The sequence below is a fragment of the Narcine bancroftii genome, chromosome 14, assembly GCF_036971445.1.
Source record: "Narcine bancroftii isolate sNarBan1 chromosome 14, sNarBan1.hap1, whole genome shotgun sequence".
Taxonomy (NCBI): domain Eukaryota; kingdom Metazoa; phylum Chordata; class Chondrichthyes; order Torpediniformes; family Narcinidae; genus Narcine; species Narcine bancroftii.
This window is the reverse complement of record NC_091482.1, coordinates 53,377,874-53,400,283: the sequence shown is the minus strand read 5'-3', so window position 1 is coordinate 53,400,283 and position 22,410 is coordinate 53,377,874. Positions and strand designations below refer to the sequence as shown.

The 22,410-nt window shown below is 42.3% G+C and overlaps 1 protein-coding gene across 4 annotated transcripts in view; it reads right to left on the bottom strand.

The window, feature by feature from the left end:
• Positions 1 to 5,161: 5,161 nt before the first annotated feature.
• Positions 5,162 to 22,410, bottom strand: part of LOC138749300 (multiple C2 and transmembrane domain-containing protein 2-like) — a 328,465-nt gene continuing 311,216 nt past the window's right edge. For 2 of the 4 annotated variants that reach the window (XM_069910509.1, XM_069910514.1), the window contains 3 exons: positions 18,533 to 18,642; positions 12,592 to 12,689; positions 5,162 to 10,223 (listed from right to left, as the gene is read on the bottom strand). In XM_069910509.1, the coding sequence (XP_069766610.1) occupies positions 10,155 to 10,223; positions 12,592 to 12,689; positions 18,533 to 18,642 (277 nt within the window). In that variant the 3' untranslated portion in view covers positions 5,162 to 10,154. Of the gene's footprint in view, positions 10,224 to 12,591; positions 12,690 to 18,532; positions 18,643 to 19,965; positions 20,062 to 22,410 lie in introns of those variants that run through there. The other 2 variants (XR_011348548.1, XM_069910510.1) reach the window with 2 other exon arrangements.

The window sequence follows — 22,410 nt, the reverse complement described above, 5'->3', positions numbered from 1 at the left end:
TTGCAGCCAACACGTTACCACAGTCTTCACACGGACAACAAAATTTAGACAGCAGCTGGAATGAAGGGGTTAAGTAAAGTACAAAAAGCAGGAGTAACCACTCACTTTCCCATCCCCCTTCCCAAGGGGAAAGCAGGTCTAGATAGAGAATAAAACAGCGAAGAAAAGCATTTGGTATTCATATATCTCATAAACTATTCATTTCAGCTACAAAGAGTTCTGTCAAACATTGATAAGGTCCAGGATTCCAGGTTCTATAGAATTTATACAGTCAGCTATTGACAACTTCTTTACAAGATCTAAGTTGAGACAGCCAATGTTCATTTTATATCCTCTGCATCTCCAACCTCCGTCTTCCGAATTTTTAATGAATAATTACTAAAAAAAAAACCTGTTCACAGGAGACAGATATTTTAACTTTTGGTCCACTGTAGAACTGCTCAATATTTAACAGTGATAAGCATATTGAATGGTTGTAAGGCGAACAAAGACCATTTGTGATGCCTAAGAGGTTTTTTTTTAATTTTGCCTTGGATGGAGCTGTCTTTCGGCGGCGCATTTCTGAAAAGAGCTCAGCCTGGATTTCCAGGAAGCTTTAATAACTTCATTTGTATAGAAAAAAAAACTTGAAAACATTGGTGATTATGTAAAAATAAGTGCCCGGACAACCGCCCTTTACAATCCCCATGCTGCAATTAAAGAACTGGAATCACTAGATAGTCCAACATTGCTACCCAGGGACATCATTAAAACTACTTTCAATGTCCCTGGGAAACCAACAAATAGGAGAGGTTTTACTGGGGTTCACACACAACTGACAATCTTAGTAATATTTCTACTCAATAATTTAGTTGAAGCACCAGTGCCAGCAATTATTAGCATGGAGTAATAATGACCAAGTAACCATCACTGAGTTTTCAGTGCGGTCACTTTATTCCAATGTAATTAGCGAGTCTACAGCCACAGTTATCACTTTAATATCCAGGGGGGCATTTAGAGTGCTTTCACCTAATCCAACCACTTAGAAAGTGTTTCAAAACTTTAAAACAATGGGAGGGAAGAGGGTTGAATATGTTGATTTCTCTGTGCACGTAGAGCCGACTTTGTCAAATATATTGCTGCACCCGTTAGCACAAGGCTTGAATGGAACGGGCCAGGGTTTAGCGGGGAGGAAGGGTCAGGTTAGCCACACATTGCTGTGCAGTAGTTCTCTTCCTCTACCAAACTACAGGCAACTGTGCCTTGAGGACGGACCCCCGATAATGCATTTTCAACTCGTCTTCATTTTTACTTGGGACGGGAAGGTTCAGCCTTCTCACTGCCACTGGGCCATTTTGTTTTGTGTGGCGGGGTTAAATGGTTCGAAGAATGCCGCGACCCTACCCATTCAGCAGGGTGTCCAAGCTCACACCGCTTCAAGGCCGTGACAGGGACACTGGAGAGCTTTCCATGAATACCCTTCATGGCTTTCACCGCACAGGCCTGTCATTACGTTTAAACAAATAGCTTTACACATACTATCAGCAAAGGTTTTAGTGAAGGGGATGGCCCCCTCCCTCCACCCTCCACTTCCATTTGTCCAACCCTGCAATCACTTTCACAAAATAAAGAATAAAAGTAACTGAAACTGTTCCATAACACTTTCTCAAAGAGCCTTTACCAGGCCTGTGAAAATGGGCCGAGGATAAACTGATATGTGCTTTCATCATACGTTCAGCTTTGGGAAGAAATACAGCTGCCTGGTGGTAGTTAAATATTACATGACCTCTGACTCTCTGCCTGTTTAGTTGCACAAGCACCTAACTGAGTCACAGAATCCTACACCTTAGGATAAGCCCAATCAGTCCATCGAGTCTGCAATAGTTCCATTGGAAGGACCGTCCAATTAATCCCTCTACAGATTGCAACATGCTCCTCTTCATGTATCTCGAGTCACAGATGAGGCAGACCCTTCAGCCCACCGAATCAGCACCGACCGTCCAACTTCACCCATCCTGTCCCGCCATTCCCATCAACACTCCCCAGATACTACCACTCACCAGCACACAAAGAGCAATTTGGACCAGCCAGCCAACTTGTTGTCCCATGGTTCTTCACCTTGCTGATGAAATCTGAGCACCTGGTGAGTCCGCACCAAGAACCTGCAAATGCCACACGGAGAGCACTGGAGGTCAGGATTGAACCTGGGTCACTGGAGCCGCGAGACAGCAAGCACCACTTCTCTTCTGAAAGCTGCTGAATCTGCTCCCAGACTCAATGGAATCTAGCTTATAGCTTGATGCACTTTTAGAACATAGAAATTTAGAGTACAGGCCCTTTGACCCAAAGTGTTGCATCGAATCACCTACTCTAAGTATTATTTCCCGATGCATATCGCTCCATTTTCTTATCTAATAGTTTCTTGAGATTCTATTGTACCCGTCTCCATCACCATGGCCAGTAGCTCATTCCAAGTACCCACCACTCTCTGTGTGAAAAACCTACCTTACATTCCCCCCTGTACTTGTTCCCAAACTCCTTAAAGCTAAGTCCACTCGTGTTTGCCATTTCAGCTGTGGGATAAAGCCACTGGACATCCACAAAATCAATGCCTCTCATCATCTTGAACACCTCAGTCAGGTCACCCCTCATCCTCCGTCAAAATAATAATACTAAATGCAAAAGGAAAATTATCAACTTCCCCTTCTGATTCACTTTACCAAACAAAATCAAGTTCTTAATGTGAATGAAAGTGTTCACCCTTGGTTCTGGCAACAGAGAAACTGCAGATACACACAGTGGGAACCTTTCCACAGTGAACATGGAAAGTTCCCTGGCTTGATTTTTTTGAGTGTGATTGTCTTTCACTGCTTTTGTATGTTATCGTTTCTCTACTCTTTGTAATTTGCCATTTTGCACCTCGCTCTTGTCTAGGTGAGTTAACGAAAGGAAACCGACAGCGAAGTTCATGGCCACATGGGGTGAGTCAACCAGCAGGACAGTATCAGTCAGATCAGTTCTTCAGGTTGTGCCGTTTTATTGTTGGGTTGAATTTATTCTCACATGTCATTTAGCTGCCTTTTTGTTGTTGTTAGCTTAAAGAGATAAACATCAAAAAAATCCCCTCGCAATTCATCTCAATAGGATTAATGTGTGAACATCTGCTGCAGTAATCAATAAGCTGCAATAATTTATTAAAGAGAAATTTATGCTGAGAGCAGAGAACATTGGCTCCCGTGGAGTTTCAAACCTTCGCATAGAGTTTTTTTATTACAGTTCGGTACACTCCCAACCAACTTTCTCAACATGATTGAAAAAAAGTAGCGGTCCACGCTTAGATTGTGGAAAGCCACACGATTATCCAGAATGTAAACAGTCGGGTGGGGAGTGCATCTGGCAACGTGCCCACGTGTGTCTGGCAAATTCACCTCGGAGTTAACCCTCTGAACACCACCATTCTCCCGTTTCACCGCATCTGGTTTTAATTAAGCTGTCCAATTAGGGAGGCTAAATGGACAATTCCACGAAGAGCTTCAAATTATTAAAGACGGACGGAATAGTTGGGAATGTTTTCAAGAGGAAAGGATGCCTGTGCATCAGGAACTTGCTTTGAAATGGTACGTTTGTGGCCCATCTGCAACTGGGAGTATATATCACCCATTTTGGGATCATTACTCTGCCTACAAGGCCATGCTCTGCCACTCCTAATTAGATTGCAAGGTGAGTGGGCACGCACCTCAATCTCTCAGGCATATTGCCATAGAAGGTGCTTGAGGAAATTCGGTATGTCACCGAAGACTCTCGAAAACTTCTACAGGTGTACCTGCAAAGGGAGGGGAGGGAGAATGGAGAGCATTCTGGCTGGTTCCATCACTGCCTGGTCTGGAGGCACCAACTCTCAGGACAAGAATAAACTCCAGAGGGTTGTTAACTCGGCCTGCGACATCACAGGCACCAGACTTCACTCCGTCGAGGACATCTACACGAGGCAGTGTCTTAATGAAGCACCCTCTATCCTTAAAGACTCCCACCACCCAGGCCATGCCCTTTACTTTGCTACCATCAGGATACAGGTACAGGAGTCTGAAAATGAGCACTCAGTGGCAAAAGGACAGCTTCTTCCCCACAGCCATCAGATTCTTGAATGATCAATGAACCAAGGAGTGCTCGTCTTTAGACTCCTGCCCATTTTTCCCAATGGTAGCAGAGTAAAGAGGCCATGGCCTGAGTGATGGGGGTCTTTGAGGATAGAGGCTGCTTTGTTAAGACACTGCCTCGTGTAGAACGAAGTAGGTGCCTATGACATCACAGTTAACAACTCTGGAGTTTATTCTTGTCCTGAGAGTTGGTGCCTCCAGACCAGGCAGTGATGCAACCAGCCAGAATGTTCTCCATTCTCCCTCCCTTCCCTTTGCAGGTCAACCTGTAGAGGTTTTCGAGAGTTTTTGGTGACATACCAAATCTCCTCAGACACCTCACAAAGTATAGCCGCTGGCAAGTCCAGGGATGAACTAAAATGAATTGCTGGATGATGAGTACCGCATATCGCAAGCGTGGGAATAGTTCAAAATTGAAAGTACGGACTGGAACCATTGTAACTTCGAAAAAGCATAAGCCAGACCATCGTATTACCTGTATTAGCTGCATCACCATCTCAGCTGCAAAAAACAAAAACGTCTTGAAACGTATCCCACTCACTTCTCAGAATGCACTGACTAAAAGTTCTCACAAATGATCTGAAAAATTAATCTGCATGCCCGACTCCCCCCGCCCCCCCCCCCACAGGAAAGTCTATGGCACAGTTAGCGTAACAGTTACCGCAATGCGATTTCAGTGCCAGAGACCCGATTTCAAATCTGACGCTGTCTGCAAGGAGTTTATACTCTGGGTCCTCTGGTTTCCCTCCACGTTCCAAAGACATATGGGATTAGTCGGCTAATTGGTCACATGGGTGTATTCGTGCAATGTGGGCCCATGGGCCAGAAGGGACTGTTACCATGTTGTATTTCTCAAGATCATTGAAAGGACTCCCTCTCAGTGGATCACGTACTTAATGTTGGAAGAATCCATGACCTGCTCAGATCTGGAATGGCGGCTGTGAAGAATTGAATGATGCAATGAAGTAGGAAGCTGGACGAGGGATGTTGATGGTAGCAGTTTAATTAAATCACCAGCAAAAATATTAAAAATAAAATTCCCTTTTATTGTTTATACAAATTTTTCATTCATTATAAATTTCACAATCATTCATTACAACATGTATTTCAAACATTTGGTGAGTAGTGAATTATTGAAAAAAGGTTGTAAAAAGGATGAGCGCAAATTATCCACACTACAATTCTGACAATGGGGTGCTACAAGTCTTAGCTAGTAATTCCTCATCCGTGCAAGTTTAAGTTTCTCCTAATAAATAATTTAAAGAAATGTACAATGACAAGTGTTTCTTCTCTGCATTATGGAAGTAATTTACTTCTTTCCACAAACATAATATCAATAAATGAATTAGCAGTGACGTTACTTCTGATACGTTTGCCTGATGACAATGGCTGCCATTTTGTCCGCAAAGAAGCACCTCTAAGCAATTTCAAAACAGCTCCTTGAGTGAAGCAGTTTAAGTCATATGAGTGACATCAAAAGGTACCAACAAAATGCAACTCTTCAATATCTGAGGAAATATTTATCCACAGCATCACCGACATTCCGCTTAGACTCATAAACTGTTGGCTGTGCATTCTTGATTAAACCAAGATACGCTAAAGCAAAGAGAAGGTCCATCAATTTCTCACCTTAAATCAACTGTGCAAAGCCAATCAGAGTTGGCCCCCTCAACAGGTGCATGGATAGGGCATTTAAAATCAGCCACCTAACGATACTGTGCCTAAGAATGGTTAATTTGGAGCTTCTATTAATCTGGCTTTAGATTCATTGGGTAGAATCTGACAAGACAGGCGAAAGTCACTGGTAACCTTATCAGTCAATTTCCATCCAAACATGAGAATTCTAAGTCGAAGCAGCTCAAGCCGAGTGCACCTTTCAATGAGATGATGGCAGACCCTTCACCATGCTCACCTCCCCAACCTGTCACCGTAGTTCTCAGCCTCCAAAGTTTACAACGTTTGGGCATGGTGGGAATGGGTTGAATTCCAAAGATTAACAACCCTCCTGAGTAAAGAGACTTCCCAGCATTCCAGTCCGGAAAGGTGATCACTCTCCTAAGACTCGGCCTCCCAGCTCTTAAAATATTACAGCTTTGGAGACACTCCAAAGAGTCATGCCCAGTGTGCCATCGATTGGTGAATTTGAGCATGCACCACAAAACTTTGAAGTCGAGGAAGTTTTACATTTGAGATTCATTCTTTGGAAAATTTCAACAGCGAAAAGAGATGGAGTAATTCCTGGCAGAACCCGCAGCTGAAAGAGAGGCATTTCACAGCATGAGCACCTTACTCAACGTGAACAACAGAAGGATGGCTTAAACTCAATTCTGGAGAAACTCTGCAGGTCAGTTGACTTTTTCTAGCCAAGGTAAAGATTCATAAGCAACATTTCGGGCTTGAGCCCTTCATCAAGTTATGAAAAAAATGTCAGAAGGCGTCCAAATAGAAATGATGGGGGTGGGGTGGGAGGAGGAGCAAGGTCCCAATAATAGGTGAATAAGGGAGGGAAGGGCACACCAGTGAGCAGGCAGAGGAGGGACGGCTCTCTGAATGGGGGTTGGAGAACTGAAGGAAAGAAGACAAAGGCAAAAGGAAGAGAGGGAGATCAGAAACCCAAGAAATTGACGTTAATGCCATCCGGTTAGAGAGTGCCCAGTCGGAAAATTAAGTGTTGATCTTCCAATTTACGGATGGTCTTGGTGGGACAGGACATGAGGCCATAGACAGACATGTGAGCATGGGAGTGGGGAGTTACTGAGGGGGTTGGCCACTGGGAGATCCCTGCCACTGAAGCTCCTCAGGACGTACAATCCAGAAGCTCGCCTGTTTTGATGAGAGTAGTCTGCCTGCTTGCTCGTAAATGGCCTGCATGTTTTGAATGGTGGTCAGGTGGGACAGGTTTTGGTAAGTGCCTGCAGTTCAATTAAGTTTCCCCATTCACTTTCTGCCAGGCAGATGTTAGAATCACTGATCAAAAAGCATTAAAACTGCAGATGCTGGGAATCTGACAACAGAAATACTGGATGGACTTAGGAGATTAGGCAGCATCTGTGAAAAGAGAAATCGAGTGAATGTTTCAGGTCAAAAATACTTCATTGGGATGGGGGAATTAGCACCATTTTTTTCCTGGCTTCCCAGCATGTTGGAGAAGGAACAGGTATGGCATCTTTGGTAGGAGGAGGCCAGGGTTGCCAAGGTGATTCCAATGTTTACAAGGCCATCTGGTCAATAGATTAATGAGGACGGAGAGAGAAGAAGCAAACAAAAGATTAAAGTTGTGAAACACAGGTCACAGCTGCTGATGCAATCAGAAACTAAAAAGGAAACCTTGGAAATGCCCAGCCGATCAGACAGTGTGCACGGAGGAAGAGTAGCTGAGTTAATGTTACTGGTGGGCAACCTTAGAGCTGGTCACATTTGGTCCACAAAGAGAAAGGAATCTGAAATAGTCAAATCTAATGTTAATTCTTAAAGCTGTATCACGTCTAGCCAGAATATAAGGTAAAGTTCCTCAAACTTAGGTTGAGCCTCATTGAAACAATGCAATAGGCCACAGACTGGTAGATCAGATGGAAAATTAAAAGTTGAGGCAACAAGGTTCAAGATGGTCTCTGTATAACAAACAGAATATTCTGCAACGTGATCATCCAATCTGCATTTGCTTTCTCCGATTCTGAACACCGAATCAGTACACTAGATTGGTTGAAAAGCAAGTGAATCACTGATTCATTGGGTCTGCAGTGGGTGAGAAGAGATAATGAAAAAGAGCAGGTGTTGAGCCTTCACTGGAAGTAAATAGAGGAGATGGAATTGCAGACTAGAGGGCCACCAAGGGAAGGCACATACCAGGAAAGGGAGTGAGAGATGCCATGGAAAGCTCTGTCGATTGTACTGGAAGCGAGGCCAAGGTGAAGGGAAAAGGAGGAACACTCAAACATAGCTGTGCCAAAAGTTTTGTTATCACAGCAGATATGATGGAGAATGGAATATTTATTTATTTATTTTTTTGAACTTTAACTTTAGATATAGTAACAGACCCTTACAGCCCACAATCCCATGCTGCCCAATTACACCCAACTGACTTACAACCCAATATGTTTTAAAGGGAGGGAGGAAATCAGAGCACCCGAAAGAAACTCATGCGGACATGGGAAGAACGTACAAACTCCTTATAGACAGCGCTGGATTTGCACCTCAGTAACAGCATGGCCCCTGCGCTAACCATGCTGTAGAACGGAATGTAGTCCTCATCAAACCCAGGGAAGTATGGTTGGGATATTCTGCCAGCCTGTAGAATAATTCATTGCCCTAATTGGTTGGTGCCTATATTGTGGATATCAAAGCTCTGTTAAAATGGGAGTCATTAGCTGAACCTTTCTTTAAAAAATAGCTGAGACATCGTGACCTCCCTTCTATTATAATGGGCGGTGTTTTCGCTGGCATCTTATTTTTGTCCTGCACCATTCATCCCTTCCCTTCCCAAATACAACAAGAGTTACTCTCGCCCTCAATTCCTCTTTGTGGCTTCCTAGTATAATCTCTCTTATCAGTGTTTGAAGTCGCCAGGAAACCAAACCATCTTCAGATGCTCCAAGGACTCATGAGCAAATATGTTTAACTTGGAAATAGCTAGTAAATTATGAGTGAACGGCAACTGGTCACTTTAACGAATTCCTGGGGCCAAAATCCATTCAGAAAACAAGGCAGTAAAGTAGACCAGCACAATTTTACAGCAAGGCTCCAGATGACATTTGATACAGTGGTTAGAGACAATGCATTCCAAGATTTTGATTAGTAACCAAATTAAATGTAGGCTGAAATGCAGCAGCCTTAAGAAGAGTGAAAGGAAATAAACAGAAATTATGCCGTTGTTTTCGATTCTTGGTATTTTTGCTGCTGGGGCATTATAATGCAGTGGAATCCCTCTCAAAGGTGATGAAGCTTCTTCATGTAATGCAGAGCAAGCAACAAAATGAGATGCCTGCGTGGGCTGTACTCACCAACGAGTTGGCTGCCTTGCTTGCAAGTCCTTCCTGATGGCAAACCTGCTCATGTCTAGTGTTTCCAACAATACAACACTCTGAAGATTTGTCAGCCTTGTGGTTAATCATAGGAGACCATGCCATAAAGGCAATCCGTTGGGAGGAAATCAGTTACTGTGTCCGTGACTCTCCATTCACCAAAGGAGCCAATCGAAGTCTCTTATCAACCACAGTGATCGAGGGTCAAAACACAAAAGGCATTTTATACCACGCCACCAATGTAGGAAAGTCTTTCGATGTCACTGGATAAATGATGCAAGTTCAAGTAGGAAAACCTCCATTCCTCTATTGAAGAGTCTTGGATTTGAGGACATGCTCTGTGTTGACAAGGGAAGGAAGGGAATTAAGGCAAGAGGAGTGGGCACAATTAAGAAAGCAGGACAAACCTGACGTTTGGTTTGGCAGCAGCACAACGGTGGTTAGAGAACTGGCAGCCAATTTGGAGAAGGAAACCAAGCAGAGCACAAAACACTTCTCACACCAATTTCGCCCCGAGATGAACAATTGTTGCAAAGAACTTAGCAAAGGAGATACACACAAATAACTGAGGAGGTAGATTTTACTCCGTTCAACTGCCCAGTCGTATGATGGAGTCTCCAGAGAATTCATCAAATTTAATAGAACAGCCAAGAGATAACCAAAAAGAGTAAGTGTTCCATCAGCTGACTGTGGAGTTGTACATACACTGCTCTACCCCACTGCTTCAGAGAATAAAGAAACACAGCCAGTAAAAACAAAGTATTATACGAGATCTCAAACGGATCCAGTTTACATTCAAATAAATTCAAAATATTGCACATATTTCCACTGAATGCTCTGCAGAAGTCACTTTTTGGATAAAAAACCTTCGGCTGATCAAATGGATGTGCACACCTGCGTCCACATCAAGTTCTAAAGTGGATTGTGTGAAAAGGGAACTCCTCATGTTGCTCTTGGCTGAACAATCAAAGCAGCACCAGCCCACGTGCCCCACAAGCTACGAGTTGCCTTTCTTCTTCCTTGCAGGAGCGAGCCCATTGCTCAGTTTCAGCTCGGCGTGCTGCACCTGTTAAAACAAACAACCATCACATTCCATTCGCCAATACAGAACATGCTCCTGGCACCCTGTGGAGAGGTCGAGGGGGAGACTCAGAAAGGATCAAGCACAATGAATCGGTTTCTGGATAGGAAAGTAGATTGGAGCAATTGCAGAAAGGAAGGCTTGACACGTGTTGATCCGAGATAGTCTCCCACTTGGTATGGTTTACAAATCTGCAATCAATTAGCAGTTTAAAAACTTGAATCCAAAAACCCCGCTCACATTCAATACAGTGACCAAGTTTGGTTTTGTTTTAATGCTATATTTTCACTTTCACTGACCAATATTATAAACTCCTCAAAATTAGCTCTGTGATGGACAAGACCCTTGTGCTGCCAGCACACTTTCGACCTCCTCTGAGGGCAAAATGGCAGGATGCCTGGTAGTGCCCGGGGAATGATCGAGGTAGGCATCTCTCAGTGTGAGGAGAGATCACCTTTCCGGCCGAATTCAGAAACACACTCAGCAAGAAGGAATTTGAAGGACCAGTTCGTTCTGCAGCAGTTCGTTCTCCCGTCAGCTCACTAAGCTGAATTTCTGTCACAGTTAGCTACGTACTCTGGGACCATGCACGCCATCTAGAAGGCTAAAACAAATGGAATAGACCAGAGGGACACAATCCTCTCCATCAACATTTTGAAGATGAGAATCGATATTAGAACATTGAATTGTATGGCGGCACGAATGATTAAACAGCTAGCACAATGCCTTTACAGCGTCAGCAAGCGGGTCCGGGGTTCGAGTCCCGCATTGTCTGTAAGGAGTTTGAATGTTCTCCCTGTGTCTGATGGGTTTTCCCTGGGGACTCTGGCTTTGACCCACTGTTTGAAATGTTCGGCGGGGTGGGTGTAGGTTAATTGGGTGTAAAAACTGGGTGGCATGGACTCGTGGGCTGAAAATGGCCTGTTACTGTGCTGTATGTATGTCTCATTTTAAAGTACAATTGAACAGAGAATTAAATTTAAAACATGATAGCATGAAAGGACACACAGTATTCCTCATTTATCAATTAGACAGTATATTCCAGATTGTAACCACTGCATAAAGAAATTGTCTCCCTCTCCTGCACTTCTAACACTTGTCCAATATTTGCCTCTTCTAAATTCTAGATTTCCGTTCTCCTTTATGTTCTCTTTAAAGCTCAACTTCATGTCCAAGATGTTGGACACCAACCCAGTACCTCAAAGTGGCTTGGCGACATTTTGTCCTGAGATGGCTGTGAACCATTTTGGCATGTTTTAACAATATTAAAGATAAAATCTTACCAATGATTAGTTGCCCTGCAAATCATACATGAAAAGTGTAATCCTCTTCACCATCTTCTCTTCAGCTGATAGTGCAGTGCAGTAATCATTCAGCTGAAGACCATTTAACTAACCCTTTCTGGCTTCAAATGCCAAACCCTGCATGGCCCATCCTTCCCCACCACTGGAGGAGCATTCTTCCACTCCGTCAACCCACCTCGAGCTTTCCCTGACTGTTGTCCTTCCTCTAATTCCCTCTGCTCACAATTTCACGTGGTACTCAGCGTACACATTTCCACTAGTGCAAACCCTTGGGACGCAGTAGATTGGCTCTTTTCCTTCCCAATGGGAAAACATCTCCTTTTGATTGTTGTTAACTTCTTTTTGAAGTTACTAGATATGGCTTGGACCCTCTGGGGATGATCAACAACCAGCAGCATTTGAAGTGGAGTGTTAAAAGGTTTGACATTTTCCAAAACAGACTTGGATCCAAAGATGTACATAATTTCAGACAATGACCAAATTTGCCAAATCCTGCAGGATTATCACTTTTGGGACTGTCTAAAATACAAAGATTGACTGGCCCTGAAATTACATAGCCCCTAAATTTCAAAAAAAGAAACGCAGAGTCTACGAGAGTGGAGGTAGTGTTACAAATTGAAGATTGATTTCGACTGTAAGGCAGTTTGACAATTTGACTGGTCAAAATAGCCATGATGCACTTGGGACAATCTGCTGCTTTTGTGTTCTCTTTGTGAAGACGTCTCCATCCCTTACCCACCCCACATCAAAATGCTCCCCATCTAATAAAGTCACTCAATTAAAGACACCAGCTTTGCCAAAGATCCCTCCGGTTGGCGATTGGGATTGGGGTTCCAAACCTGTGCTATCTGTAAGGAGTTTGTACGTTCTCCCCGTGTCTGCGTGGGTTTTCCCCGGGGGGGGCTCTGGTTTCGACCCACCATTCGAAACGTACCGGGGGGGTGTAGGTTAATTGGGTGCAAATTGAACGCCACAGGCTCGTGGGCTGAAATAGTCTTAATTATGTATACCTCAATTTAAAGTACAATTGAACAAAGAAAATTGCCCACCTTTTGGACATCTGATGGAACTCTGGACAGGAAGTCAAGCAGCTCATTGTTATTGATGGTATATGGATTTCTTAGCTTCTTGATGAATTTGTGTATGCCTGTCAACAGAATTAATTTTAAAAAAATTCATTGAGACAGAAGGAACAATTTTGCAAGTGAAAATTAGTGAGAAAACAATTACAACGCAGCAGTCACACATGCCTGCAAGACTTCATGTCTCAACCTTATTACCACTCTCAGCTCTGTCATCTGGGTTCATTAACAAATACCCTCTTTATACAAAATCTCATCTCCTTCAATTGCAAAATCCATCACAAGAGTTACAGCAGGCGAGTCCTCACCTCTTCCATCTGATAAGATTAGTGTCTGGACTTTTGTGTTTCAAATGGAAGTGGATTCGCAGTTTCACATCCACGACAGGCACTGAGCCACGTCACAATGCTCTAGCTGGCTTGAGGCTCCTCCTGATCCCAGCATGTTCAGTCCTGCTGCTTTCACGAGTGAACAGCGCAAGAGACTTATCTTTCATTAAATAAAACTACTGTTGATTGCCTTGTATTAGTTTGGGTACCCCCAGCGAGTCTTGACAAGCTGGTGAGTTGGGAGTCCTAGTAGCACATAGGTAAGCAAGCCCACCGACACCCTTCCCAACACAGCTCAGACTCATCTCATTGAAAGCAAAAAGGAAAAATGGGGAGACACAATGCCCAGATACTTTGCAACATAAAAATATAATTACATATATCAGACCGTATGTCGATTTGCAAAGTGCATAACTGCATTTCAGGAGATCATAAGTATGCCTACATTCCAACATGCATCTCAAAAGAAGCTGTTCATTTTTCTGCACACCTTAATAGGTAATGGGCCAAGAGTTTATTTCAAGCATTGCTGAAGCAAATTGAGGACTTTGGAAGAGATTCCAGTTTCGGCTGTATATAAATGTGTGCCAATGCATTCAGGTTTTCTATTTTACAATTCATTCACCTCATTCCATTACTTTATTAATCTGTGGAAGGCTTAAAAGCCCGTCTGTCTGAAAAGTTTTAAATGAGGTGCGTACCAAAGTTCATGCCTTGTAACAGTGCTTCTTTGTTTCTCTGCGAGCTAAAAATTGCCTCACTAGCACAGACACCCTGCCCATTTGTGTGACGACGGTGAAGGTACATGGACTGTTTTCCATATACAACATTTTTTTGCAGCATCACAGTCTTGAGATGTGCAAGATCAAATTTCTTTGCATTCTATATTAGTAATCAATACAAAGGCTTTCTCATTGACTGCATCAAGCTGAATTGCTAGATTCAAAGAAGGAATATTCTTGCATTGAAACATGGAGAACATGTCACCATCTTAACTGAGGGCACTCACTCATGAGCTTAGGCTACTTTAAAGCACAAATATAGTTTTTGATGGAACTACAACAAAGATAAATTACCAGCACATACAATATGCCAGCAAGATTAATAATGAAAACAGAAACTACAGGAAACACACTCCGGGTCAAACAGCATCCATGAAAAGGGAAACAAAGTTAGGAGCTTTCGTTAGAACTTTCCCAGTTCTCCCTTTCCCAGTTCTGATAATCATTCTCTCAATAGATACTGTGATGTTTCTTCCATTGCATTAAAGAAACTTGGGTTCTTTTGCATTAATTATATTTTATTAACAACTCACGACCTCATGGGATATCTATTTTGCATCTAGCCCAAGGTGGAACATTCATCTCCGATGCCAGCTAATGGTCAGGAGGATCACCGACTCCCAATCACCACATCCCCTTTCCTTAAGATGTTCAATCTTGCAACATTACACAGTAATACAGTATTCATTACAATTTAAAGTTGAACATTAACATCAACAGCACAAAATTTATATGTGTCCTCTTTCTTTTAACGATTCATCCTGATGGGGCTTTGATAGCATGTGTGGATGTTCTCATCCCAAGTGCATGTGTCAGCTTCACAGATTCACTACTGTCTAGTACTGGTTGTGCTATACAGGTTGGAACTTCTGTATTTTTAATTGCCAGAAGCCCTGCGATGCATCCAATTTGGTTAAAAATAACTTTGCACTGGCCATTTCGCTTGGAATTTCATCCCTGGTTGGAATCTTTATATTGGCATTTAAGTCTTTTTCATCTATGCATAGGTCTCAATAACCTTGTCGAACTTGCCTCAGTCATCTGCCTCGGCGAAAACAAACATGTTGAAAACCTCTAGTGTTTAAGGTCCCACCACGGTAAGTAGCAGTGCAATCTCCTGTGCATTTGGTTTGCTATCGAGTCCATTGGCTTGCAGATACAGTATGAATTATTGTTTGAATAACCACCCCTAGTGGTCGACATTCTCAGTCCAATTTACATTGTCAGGAGTCTTCACACTTTCCATATCTCCTGTTGATACTGACTCCTCGTACCATGTGATATTTTTATTGTAATAAAGATCCTTGGGTTCTTTTATGTTAATTATATTTTATTAACAACTCACAATCTTGTGAGACATCCATTTTGCATCTAACCCGAGGTAGAACATTCATCTTCGTCGCCCTCTAGTGGTTAGGAGGATCACCAACTCCCAATCACCAGAGATGCTGCCTGACCAATCGAGCATTGCTCGCATTTTTAGTGCATATAATCGTGCATTATCCTGGATAATGAGAAACCATTCGATCAGCTGGCACACTTTATGGCTGGTAGACACTGAAGCATTTTAGAAAATTATAAAACTCACTAAAGGAATATGTCCCAAACATTTACAGTTTACGTTTGTGATAGCCAGTTTTCAAGAGGCATACAATTTTATGGTCAGTTTGGAACTGTATGTATGTTATGCTCAAGTTTCATTTGTTACATAAAATTTCTACAGATATGTTAAACCTGAACAGAAGCCTAGAATATCTCTGGTCTGTACTCTGGTCTTTTTTTTGGTAGGAGTATATAAGTTGGCACAACATCGAGGGCCAAAGGGCCTGCCCTGTGTTGTAGTGTTCTATACTCGATGTATAAAGGTTTTCTCACATTGAAGATCAAGATTGATTAGAATGATGTCAGAATCTTGATCAGGAAAGAATTAAATGCACTGTCCTTGAGATAAGAGAAGATAGAGGAGAGACCTGGAGAGGATCTTCAAGACAGTGAAGGATATAGAGAAGTGCTTTCGTTCAGGCAGGACCACAATTAGCAAGTTATTAATAGATCCAATTGGGAAAAAGTTCATTAATTCAGATGCTGTCAAAAAAAATGTAGAGTTTCCAAGGAGCAGTTGAAGCAAATTATGAGTAAGAAAATGTAAATAAAGTTAAACCTCTACTATCTGGAATTCAAGCAACTGACAAAAAAAAATCGAGGTAAATAAATAGGTAAAATTGCCGCCCCTCGCAGTCACGCAACATGCAATTTTGAGCAACTGGTAAATTCACTTATCCAGGATCCATCAATCCCCATGGGTGCCAGATACCAGGGATTTTACTGTACAAACAATCGAAAAGGGACTGGATATGCTGAGAGGTGAGAAGGAAGGTGGCTGAATCAATTGCGTCAAGTGGCTGTTTCCAGCTTGTGGTTATAACTGATTTCACAGTAGTAGCAGCCAAAAAATGTTCCTGGGAGAGATGAGTTTTCCACACTCATTGTTGCCACTCCCTATTAATCTGCTCTTACCCTCCGCTGGCCTTCAAGTAGCAACTTGGTCCATAGAGCCAATTTAAATTCATCCCCAGTGGAGCCAATGGTGAGATGGGGTCTGAACAAACCCTTAATCTGACAGCCAGCCCATACTAACCTGACAGTCAAAACTACTTGAAAACCCTGAATGTCTGTGATATTCACCAGCATTAAAAAAAAACTATTAGAAGCTACTAAAATTATTTCCAATATTAACACATTCAGAAAATTAAAGTAAAAATCTAAAAATGTACCTGAAACATCACTTTCTCACAGGCATTTTTCTGCATTGAAATGAGTGATACTGCTCAACCTGCACCAGGATAAACCTGGGCTGGAGTTTTCTCAGCATTGGTGCTTAGAAACAGAGGAGACTCTGGGAGTGCGATGTCAGAGTACAGCCAGAGAATGACCCCCAATCAGATCTGAGCAAGTTTGGGGCTTGCACATGCACAGCTGTGTCACCCTAAGCTTCCTGAGTGATATGGGAGTGATGTGCTAGTGTTTCTCGGAGAAAGAAATCCAGCTGCAACAAGGGTAAGGTTGAGTGTATATAACATGCACATGCTTGTGTGAGATGATCTGCTTCGTTGCTTGAAATAAACTCTGGTCAGTCAATGGCTGTCACGGTGAAAGTTTGGACATCTCTGAAAATACATCCGGAAAGAAAAGGTAATTTGAAACAAGGACTCTAAATGCAGTGGCCACTTAAGAAATTGGAATAAAAACAGACATGATAATCTGGTAGACGTAGCATCATTTATATTAATTAGAAGACACCTCAAGTGTTCTGAATACTTTGATGAGGGGCTCAATCCCAAAATGTTGGCTATGTATCTTTATCTTTGCTATATAAAGGACACTGTTTGACCAGCTGAGTTTCTCCAGCTTTGTGTATTTTACTTCAACCACAGTGCCTGTGGACTTTTGTGTTTTACCTCTTACCCCAAGTGCTCTGACTAAGACTAACAGGTAACTTTATGAAGCAATTTCAGGGTTGTAAATTTTAAGATTCTCCAGGGAGTGTGTGCTTGTGGAGGGCTATTCGGTTGGACTCATGAATCCACTGATTTGTGCTTAAAGTAATCTGCTCCATCAACTTGTCTCAGTCCCAGTCTCAATAAGAATGCCATATGGCACTTTTACTTCCCACATCTGCCACTAGGAACAAGGTCAAAGGTTTGGTCTGAATATAAGGTTTAATAAGATGGCTGGTTAAGGCAGCTTTGGTACATTATAGCCAAACGGCCTATTGTGTTACTGAGTGATACACTGCCATTCCCCAGTGTCAGTCCTCTCAGTCCTCCTCTTGATTTTGTTAGAAGCAGGATTTTGCAGCAAAGGTAAAATATTGTTTCAAAGTGGGCAGAATAGATTGAAAAGGCATGACAACTCACGCCAACCTTGACCAATCCCTTGGTGATTGGGTCAGTAACAACGTCTGCGATAACAACAGACCTCGACTTCAGTAGTGAGCGAAGTGGTTCAGGAGTTTTGGCTCACACCGCTTCTGCACTTAAAAGGGAAGTGGAAGCCAACAACTCTTTCCCCCACAGCAAACAAGGGTAGAGTAGGGTTTAATTCCAAAATTAAGATTCACCAAAATATTACAGGATGCAGAACCAAGGTAATAAGGTGCAGGCTATCGTTCAAGAGTAATATATTCCCAATCCTACCCAAAAGAGCTCAACAAATGCGGTTCTAAACACAAAATGCTGGAAAACAGGTCAAACAGCATCCTCATTGATCAGAAGGTTAGACCTGAGGCATTAATACATCCTTTCCTTCAGTGATGTTGTCTGACTGTTCCAGAGATATAAACACAGTATATATACACACATATATACAGTATATATACACATACACATGTATATACACATACACGCACGCATATATATATACACACACACTCACATGTATATACGCACACACTCACAAGTATACACACACACACACACACACACACATATATATATATACCCATATATATAAAAAACACACACATATATACACATATAAACCCACATATATACACACACACACTCACACACACATACATATATACATATACTTATTTTGTCAAGATGAGACAACTTTGTACCACGATGGCACCTGAAACAAGTGCTAGGATGTCCAGACCCAATGCAGGTCTCAGTTGCATGCACACAACAGCTCTGTTTAATGTGCTTCACTTGCTCACCACAATGCACGCCTGCCGGCCATTCTCTACCCTGGCCACTGCTTTGTAATTAACATTGATGAGAGAAGTATTCTTACCCCAGATCAGCAGGAGGTACCTCAGCGAGACAAAGTACAGCACGAGGGTGCAGACAGCGAGCGAGATGCAGCCAAGCTTGGACAGGAACGGCACCGACCAGTTGAAGGTGCTGAGAGTATCAACAAACAAGGAAGAGAAAAATTAAATTTGCAATTCATGATAATGTAATTTGAATGTAATGTAATAAGAAGAAAGAAAAGAAAAGAAATTTGAATTCCAAGATATTTGTTTACTCTGTAAAAATAGACTTCTCATCCCTTTGACCCGAACAACAGCTGCAATTTTGTAAAGTGGATACTTCATACAAAAAAAATAAAGCAAACATTCATCAGAAAAATTAAAAATAACGCAGAAAAGATGAAGCCCATAGAGCCATGGGGAAAACAGAAAACCTTCCAATACAACATCTACTCTACCGTTTTTCCAAATGAAGTCACTTTACATAATTAGTGATTTGCAATCATTGTTATGGCAAGGATTGAATGCATTTCCATTCAACACTCTATGTAGCAGCTGATCAAAATGTAATTTAGACCCTAACCATCAGCCTCATAGAATTCTCCACCAAACTCTGATGAACATTAATACCATAACTATTGGTACTGCTGCCCTCATTTTACCATAACTATTGGTACTGCTGCCCTCATTTTACCATAACTATTGGTACTGCTGCCCTCATTTTACCATAACTATTGGTACTGCTGCCCTCATTTTACCATAACTATTGGTACTGGTGCCCTCATTTTACCACTGTTCTTTTGTTTTTATTATGGGATCGTAAAATGCTCGGTATAATCTTGTTCTTACAATGTGCGAAGCTTTTGACTCCATCATCAAAATACATTCTGGCTCCGATAACTCAAATTCTTTACTGTGCTCTTTAAAGGTACTTTAAATGATCCCAGACAAATGCTTTTTAAAAAAGGCGTTGAATTAAACTTAATAAACTACATTTGGAACTTGTGGGTACTCAACTTTGGAAATATTGGGGTGCAAATAATGAGAGAAATGCAAGGGGCTGTGCACCTCACCATTCCTCGTCTCTCACTCTCTATGCTGCTCATCGTGGGCCAGTGGGTGTACGGGATGCAATCCAAGGAGTACAGCTTGCTTTGATTTCATACTCCAAAATAAATTGAGAGCCATGGTCATTATTTTAAGAAGTCAATTTGATCCAAAATATCGAGGGATTAAAAAAAAACTCAAAAAGTGGTGTCACCTGTAGATAAGATGTTGAAGAAAGGTTTTGGAATCTTGGCCTTCGTAAATCGGAGTATTGAGTACAGGAGTTGGGATGCCATCTTGAAATTGTGAAGGGCATTGGTGAGGCCAAATTCGGAATATTGTGTGCAGTTTTGGTCAATGAATTATAGGAAGGATGTCAACAAAATAGACAGAGTGCAGTGAAGATTTACAAGAATGTTACCTGGGTTTCAGGGTTTGAACCTCAAGGAAAGGTTAAACAGCCTAGGACTTCATTCCCTGGAGCGTAGAAGATTGAGGGGTGATTTGATAGAGGTATTGAAAACTATGGGGGAGGAAAGAGAGAGTCAATGTGGACAGGCTTTTTTCCATTGAGAGTAGGGGAGATTCAAACAAGAGGACACGGATTGAGATTGAAGTATAGGTGAAATATGAGGGTGAATTTCTTCATTCAGAGGGTGGTGGAAATGTGGAATGAACTTCTGGCCAAAGTGGTAGATGCGGGCTTGATTTTAATATTTAAGGAAAAGTTGGATAGATATATGGACAAGAGAGGCATGGAAGGTTATGGGCTGGGTGCAGGTCAATGGGACTAGGTGGGAGAAGTTGTTCAGCCTGGACTAGAAAGGCCAAACTGACCTGTTTCTGTGCTGTAATTGCTTTATGGTTATATAATAAACAAGTGGCATGGGATGAGCAAGATTAAAATGCCCTCCCTCCCTTATCCACCTATTACCTCCTGCCTTTGGGACTGTATTCCCCCTCCATTTTGTTCAGGTGCCTGCCTACATTTTTTCATACCTTGATGAAAGCCTCAAGCCCAAAATGTTTGTTATGTATCTTTGTCTTTGTACACTGTTTGACTTGCTGAGTTTCTCCAAAACTGTTTTTAATTTCAACCCTGGTGTCTGTAGACTTTCGTGTTTTACCTCGGTCTAAGGCAAAACTCTGTGAAATCTCTTCGGGGTGGGGGGGGGGGGTGCCCGGCCTAAAGAAGTTCTTCTTTGTTCTCCAAATGGAGTTCTGTGGGATTCTCTCTCACTGCTCCCCATCTGTAACTCCTTCTGCTCTCAAGTCCTACGACCAGGTACTCACCCAAACGTGGTGTGCCCTCTCTCCCTTATCCACCTATCACTTCCTACCTTTGGGCTTGTGCTCCTCCTTCTGCCCCCCCCCCCTCACCCAACCCAACATTTTGTTTGGGTGCCTGTCTACATTTTTATCATAGCTTGATGAAGGGCTTGAGCCCAAAACATTGATTATGTATCTTTGCTCAATAAAGTGCATTGTTTGACCTGCTGAGTTTCTTCACCATTGCTTCAACCACAGTGTCTGCAGACTTCTGTGTTTTACTAAGATACAAACATTTTTTTTAAATAAATGTTAAATCTGATTCTAACCTGGAAACTGAGAGGAGCATGAGCAGGAATGATGCTAACCTATTCATGCGATTGTGATTGTGAACTCAGTGCGCAGGTAATATCTATGAAGGGAAATGGACAATCGATATTTAGGAACCCTGCTTCAGGACCTGAAACTGTGACAATTTTCCTCCATGTATACGGGTTGTTCAGCAGCCCAGACCTTGAGGGTTTCAGACTCTAGGGGAAGAATGGACTGATGCAAGGTCCCAGAGATGGAGAACAATTGCTGCAATGACATAACTATAACTTTAGCGTATTAGTTAGACAATTACTGGAGATAAAACAAGACAAGAAAGATTAATATAAAGGTAAAGGTTCCATTATTGTCACATAATACTACATTTAAAATGTATCATACCTGAAATTCTTTAACTTTTATCTACGGTAAGGCAGACAGAGAGTCGCCACTTTGTCCACCGCCCCTCACAGAAACCTACAGCACTTGATGTTCCTAGATGGTCTCCCCTCCAAGTACTGACCAGCTTCCGAGATCAGACAATCTCAGGCGTATTATGCTTATGCCATTTCGTAATCTATGAAGCAGCTTTATAAAGGACTCGATACTACAAATAGGGTAAACACACAGCAAGATCCCAAAAGAGTCACTGCAACTTGGCCAAATAACCAGTTATAATCGGTTAAAAAAAAATTGCAAATTCCAGAATAAGAATAGACAAAAGTGGGCACACTTCAGCAGATCAGGCCAAACCTGTCGGTAAACAAACAGTTCGTGCTGCCCCTCAAAACAGTTGGTGCATCAGCCATGTTGAAGTGGTGGAACAGATCAATGAGCTGAACGGCCTAATTCCTCTCCTATGTCACACTGTCTAAATATAGGGCCCTTCATCAGAACTAGTTTTAGTGAGGTGTAGGTTGTGGGGAGGGGTAAATATATTAGCCAGGCTAAGAGACTTCTCCAGCTTTGCTTCATTGTAGGTTCTTTTTGACCCAACTGTGGGCACTGATGGGCTTTGCATTTCACCCATTATGTCCAACCCCACTCCTCCCTCCTCCCCCACCCACCCCCCCCCCCCCACAACTGATGCTTAATGCCCTCTGGCCTGTCCAAAAACAGCACAGTTTCTTTCTCTATCTCTCCACATCAAATACATTATTTCATCTATCAACACAGACTTATGTGCTGGAATCTCTTTGGCTTGGCTTCGTGGACGAAGATTTATGGAGGGGGTAAAATGTCCACGTCAGCTGCAGGCTCGTTTGTGGCTGACAAGTCCGATGCGGGACAGGCA